Source organism: Phaeodactylum tricornutum, chromosome 14 (assembly GCF_000150955.2).
Source record: "Phaeodactylum tricornutum CCAP 1055/1 chromosome 14, whole genome shotgun sequence".
NCBI classification, from domain to species: domain Eukaryota; phylum Bacillariophyta; class Bacillariophyceae; order Surirellales; family Neidiaceae; genus Phaeodactylum; species Phaeodactylum tricornutum.
In genome coordinates, this window is record NC_011682.1 from 815,546 (window position 1) to 821,545 (window position 6,000).

At 45.3% G+C, this 6,000-nt stretch overlaps 1 protein-coding gene across 1 annotated transcript; it reads left to right on the top strand.

Annotated features, from left to right (window-relative positions):
* Window positions 1-4,300: 4,300 nt before the first annotated feature.
* PHATRDRAFT_38074 (predicted protein) lies at window positions 4,301-5,659 on the top strand (the record flags this gene model as incomplete). The annotated part of the gene is made up of 1 exon (XM_002181946.1): window positions 4,301-5,659. The coding sequence occupies one exon, from the start codon at window positions 4,301-4,303 to the stop codon at window positions 5,657-5,659; it is 1,359 nt and encodes a 452-aa protein (XP_002181982.1).
* Window positions 5,660-6,000: the final 341 nt, after the last annotated feature.

A 6,000-nucleotide genomic window follows, 5' to 3' on the forward strand; every position in this document is an offset into this window, starting at 1 on the left:
CCATTGCGATCCTTTTTACGCGCAATGACTGTTCCAGTGGTAGCAATGTCCTTGTATGGTAACACAACTTGAGCATCAAGGTATTCATCAAAGGCTTCGTGATCTAATTCGTCTGCTTGTGGCATTGACGGCTCGTCCCCTGTCGAATCATCTGAATAAGTGCAAAATACATTAACCTCTTCAGGAAACACAGGGGCAATGGCATCATCACAGTTATTATAGCTCAAAGTTGCATCAAATGAGGACTTGTCTAATTGCACCTCCCTGGAATTAAGATCAGCTGTAGAAAGTGGCGAGTAAGAAGTTCGAGATACCACTTGACCACTTCGAACAAGTATACGCGCACACATAACATCACCAATGTCATGCGCAGGACCAAGCCACCGACCTAGATTCCGTTTGTCTACCGGAAAGTCGACTGGGTCCAAATACCATATCCAATCATACCAAGTGAATTCACATAGGTGACTGATATCCGTCGTATCACCTGACACTGCCGTGTTTGGTACATCATTGTTCAATGCATAAATGTTATGGGCAATTGACGATCGAATCATACTTTGCAACTCCAGGCAAAAATCCCATAAATATAACGGTGCAGATGACTTTTTCATAGCCATGTTAGTCATGCGTTTCAATGCTCTGATTGCAGTCTCGGCTTGATTTAACCATGGTGAGTAAGGTTCAATCTGTCTAGCATGAGATCCTGCCGCACGAACCTTCCGTCTGAATTCACCCTGCACCAATTCTTTCGCGCCATCCGAAATAATTTCGGCTGGAACACCTTCTCGGTGAAACAACAAATCCAAGGTCTCATCGGCATTCCCTTTTGACTTCATAGCATAAGCACGTGTCCAATCAAGATCGTTGACGTAAATCTGAGCACAGGTGTTAACTGAGGCTCATTAAACAAATGCTTAAAAAAAAAAAAAAAAACATTGTATCCGTATACACACTTGTACGGAGATGTTGGTATCTGAGCTGACTGGTAGTTGGCTTGACTCTCTGTGTTAGAGTCCGACTGGCAATATCCTTGACTCCTCTCTGAGTCGTAGCCAATAAAGTTCGTTTTGCTGCAGATAAACCGATATTCCAACGTCTGGCTAACTCTTCCGGAGTAACTCTGTACCTGTAATTTGATGACTGAGCAACACTCACCAGACATGTCTTCTCAAGTGCTTCGACAAAATGCTGTTCATCAAGTGACACTGAAATACTAGACAACACAACTGATACTGTACTTTCGTATGACGAAATCATTTGTATGTTTGCATGACCGGATTGTCTCGTTACCAAAATACCTTTGCTATCGGTATACTTCTCCTCCTGACGAGTAAAATCCGTCGAATATGGATCCCAAATGGGATTGTCATACGTAAGAGTCAATTTGTGAAAATTTCGAAACTCCTCCGGAGACGGCTTTCGCACTGGCAAATACGAAATCACACCATCTAATTGCAGATGCAATTTAAGATTCTCCTTTGGAAAATAAATCGAATGTGATAAATCCGTGGGATTTTCAAGTAAAAATCTTGGACAATCATAGACCTGCACATTGTTTAACCGGAGCTGATTCTGATTTAACAAATTATGTTCCATGGTAGGAAAGTGCAAGGCCTGATGAATAATTAAAATAAAAGTCTCATATGTGTAAGGATGATCATATGCAAGAGCAGCAGAGACAATTGGTACAGACCGGGCTTGTCCCAAAGTAGATAAAAATGCAGAAACATCAACCGTTCGAGAGGTTTCGTGAAATATATAAGCGTTCTTTTCAACGCAACAAGTATCCGCATGAGAATCTAACTCCGCGTGTGATATAAATGCACTCTCGAGTGACTGTATAGAGATAGAATGTGTTGATACCACTTGCAGCCTCTGTCAATGGCTCTCCAAACTCTTCTAGATCTGTATGAGCTTGCTGATGAATCTCAGCAAAACGTTCGAAAGTAAAGTTACAACGCTCTCCGTTGTAGAACTTTGACTCAAGATCACCTTCAGCACGTGTCATAATCTTCGACTGATTAGTCGGTCCCAAATAATGCGAGCGAAGTGCAAACCAAGCCGCACAACCATTACGAGCTCGAGCATAAGCCAACACCCAGCTCCAAGTAGGACCACCATGAGTACAAACGCGAATAATAGACCACACTTGAGCATTATCTGCTGCATAGGACTCTTCTTCATGCGGACATTGCGCTATCATTTCTTCAAACGCATCTTGATAGTTGTTATCCGGACCTTCAGGAACTTCTTCATCTTCACGAATGACATAAGCCAATGGAACTCCCGTTGTTCCTCTAATTTGAAGCAAATATTCCGCAATATTTTCAAAGGCATCACGGATCTTCTTCAGGTCTTCAATTTGTCCAGGAGCAACAAGGTCTTTCGCTAACTCTTTGTCTTCCTTCTCACGCTTCTTGATCTCGATCATCGAGAAAATACGCGCCGCATTGAACTGAGCCGGATAAGGCCGAGAAGTGCGCTTGAGGTGACGAACATAGTATGCCAACAACACAAGACGCTCCTCCGCAGTAGGTGAAATTGCTACACCATTGCGAGGAATCATTGCCGGGGCTCCAGGTTGTTCTGCGTTAGGATTCGGAAGTGTACCCCCTGGACGACGGATGTTCTTACACATGTCCTTGATGAAATCATCCGTTGCGATCTCGAAAACATCCATAGACGTAATCGAATCCGTGATAGCATCGCGTTGTTCGACATCAACAATGCCGATCGCTTGTAAAGCATTTCGAACTTGAGCTAAAGCAGCCGCCATGGTCAACTCTCGTCTTCTTCGCCTGTCTCAAATTTCATAAAAACTTCGTAAGCTGGTTCGACAACATTCAATGTTCTTTCTGCACCACGTGAACATGAGAATTATTGACCACTGATAACGTCACATGTGAACACCACATAAATACCATATAAGTGATATTGATATTGAATACCGTTTGAGAACCATTTCAATAAAACGCGACGAATACCATTTTTATGTCGCAACTCATAATACGAGATATTTGGCTGATATCTATCAGAGTGGAGGATCCACGATTACCGTTTGGTACAAGTCCGATAATTGTTGCTGTATAAGTAAATGTTCCATGCAAACAACTACTTATCATCCACACATGGATAAAGCTTGGATGCGAGCTTTTAGCAAACAATAAATTCTTGTGCAATGCACCTTCTTCGGTAGATGAAGAGATCCATGGAAGCGTCCCACCATGGAGATTTTGCATCGTTTCAGACCGTTAGACGGATACGAAACCCAGTTACCAATCAACATGTCTACCACATGGACCATTACGAGAAACTGGCAGTATATTCCAGGCCTCTGCAGGCTTCGGCGACTCAAACAACGACATGAAGAGCCAGGTATTTTAGCTTTACCTCCCCAGGCACTATCGGACTTGGCGATCACTCAAACACTCAAAACACAACAAATCACCCTACCTTTGATCCCGTTACCTCAGCGTAGAACGATGGGTCTGATAAACTAGAAAATTGCAACGGTAACGGGCTAAAACGTGTCTGTGGGACCAAAGGATTGTAGATACGATAAAAAAGACGTAAAACAAAGACTTATAAGCATAAACCCAAGATAAAGGGATAATGAACCCCGATATGCTTGCCGTAGGGTTTTTCTAGATGAAAACCTTGTGAATGTAAGTTTCTCTCCAAAATTAGAGTCGGATTTGAAATCCGACTCTAAATTTAGAGTCGTTTTCAAAATCCGACTCTAAATCAGAGTCGTTTTCAAAATCCGACTCTAATTTTTTTCGCAAAAATAACCGTAACGGGCAACCAGAACGCCAGCTCGGTCGCTGACATTTTAAATGTTTAACGAAAACATTGAAAATGACCAAAAGTTTTTTACTAGGGACTGACAATTTTTGCTTTTGCGGCACGCCCCTGGGAAATCCTGCGCAGAAAAGATTGGCCTGTTCTTGAAAAGTTCTAAAAGCCTAGACACTGTCGGACCAATCAAAGCACCTGGATCCTCAAGATTACTTATGCTATAGTGAGCGCGTCACTTAGCAGAGATCATTTTACCTCCCTACTCGTCTTCGGAAGTATTCCTTCAATTGCTTTGCAAAGACTACAGGATGCAAACAAATTCACTTTTTGTTGCACCCCACGGTTCTTCAGAAAAGTTTCGATACGGTCTACATTAGACTACGAATCCAAGTTACTTAGCTTCAGGATAAGCCTTCCAGTGCTCAGGAGTGGTTTGAGTATTGCTCAGCTGGGTTTTTGAGCGTTACAACTACGTACGTTGGCGACGCCAATACGTAACATGACCGCAGTAGTGCCGCTAAATGCCCTCACAATCGGCCCTGATGCTTTCGGAGAGTCGAGTGTGGATGGAACGGTGATATCGGTCCGATCGGCAATGCGAGTCTGGAGCGCGTTAGTTTACTATATAGCTCTGGCTATTGATGTGTTGAGCGTTTGTCACGGGATATTCGCCCTAAAGAACGCGTTGAATAGTGAAGGAGGAAAGAGGAAGTACCTGCTCATTGCCGCAAGTTCCGAGTTGAGCGTCGAGATAATAAGCAGGTTGGCCCTGGTCTTCAGAAGCAGAGAGCAGCGCTACCAGAAGGGTTGGCACAGGTCTTGGAAAGCTCTTGAACGCGGGGGGTCCGGGGAGTCCGGGGAGTCCGGGGAGTCCGGGGAGTCCGGGGAGTCCGGGGAGTCCGGGGAGTCCGGGCGGCGATCTCCCTACGACATGTTATCCGGCCTCCTAGAATTTGTATGTTGTGTGATCGGCATTGTAAGCAACTATATAGGGGGAATCATAACCGTTATGGCTCCTATGCATTGGATGTTTGCCGGGGGTGAGGTGACTAATGTCGGAGGAGTCCAAGCTTCACACCCATTGATATTGGAAGCCCTCTCAGCATTCATAACTCTTTCAGTCGTGGTTTTTGCTGCACTGGAGGAAGTTGAAAATGCGGCCTGGCTCTCGGCGTTGGGCGGACTGGTAACCGGAGCGGCCCTGTTGCTCGTGCACACGATTTTCGAGATAAGCCTAACGAACGTCCAGAAATCCTCATACTGGAAAGCGTACTTCTTCTTCGCGACACTCTACCTATACTCAGGATTGGCGCACGTATTCCTAGGTGGTCCGAATTTAAGCTCGTTGATAAGCGGTATTGCCGGCTTTACAGATGCTTTAGGTACAATATCCTACATGGTGTACGGGTTCACGGTATTCCACTCTTCGGAAAACCCGATGGACCTACTGAAATATATGGGTGGATCGGGTCTATGGGGACTACCAAGTATACTGTTTGATGAAGAAGACTTCTCGAGTTGTCGTTCGAGAGTCCAAGACTATAGCTGCACTTGGGTCACGATCAACTCGAAAGAGTTGTGGCACGAAGTAAAGTGGTGCGAGTTGTCCCCTACAGCGCTCGGAGCGCCTGACCGTGAGGCCCTGAGCGCCGGAGGACCGCCGTGGAGCTCGGGTACGCTCCGCTCGCTGCCACGCGGAAAATGCACTCCAAGGAGGGTGGGCGCGGCAGCTGTCGCTATAACGACCCGATCAATGCCTCCCGGCATCTCTTGCACCTCTCAGGTCGGGTCACCCTCAACCGACCACTTGGTCACGCTGCCAAGCTTATTCCCTAAGGGGAGGGAGAACCCAGAGTAGTACTTTCCTACAATGATGTATAAAATCTATCTAACAACTCATCATAAGTTAACCCTCTGACTTCACAGTGCGACATATAAATATTCCCTCTGAGTTCACAGTGCGACATATAAGTATTCCCTCCCAGTTCACTGTCCGATGTTGTAAGTAATTCCTCTGGGTTCAGTGTCCAACAACATAAGTAAACCCTCTTGGTTAACCCGGAGAACAGGAACTTCTTGAGTGTGGGGCAAAGGGGCACCCAATTCTGCGACATTTGATGACGTCAATATCGTGAACCAAGAGTAGTGCGCTCGACGAATCTTTTCTGCTTCCAATCTTCAACGCAGCAGACCTTCGCT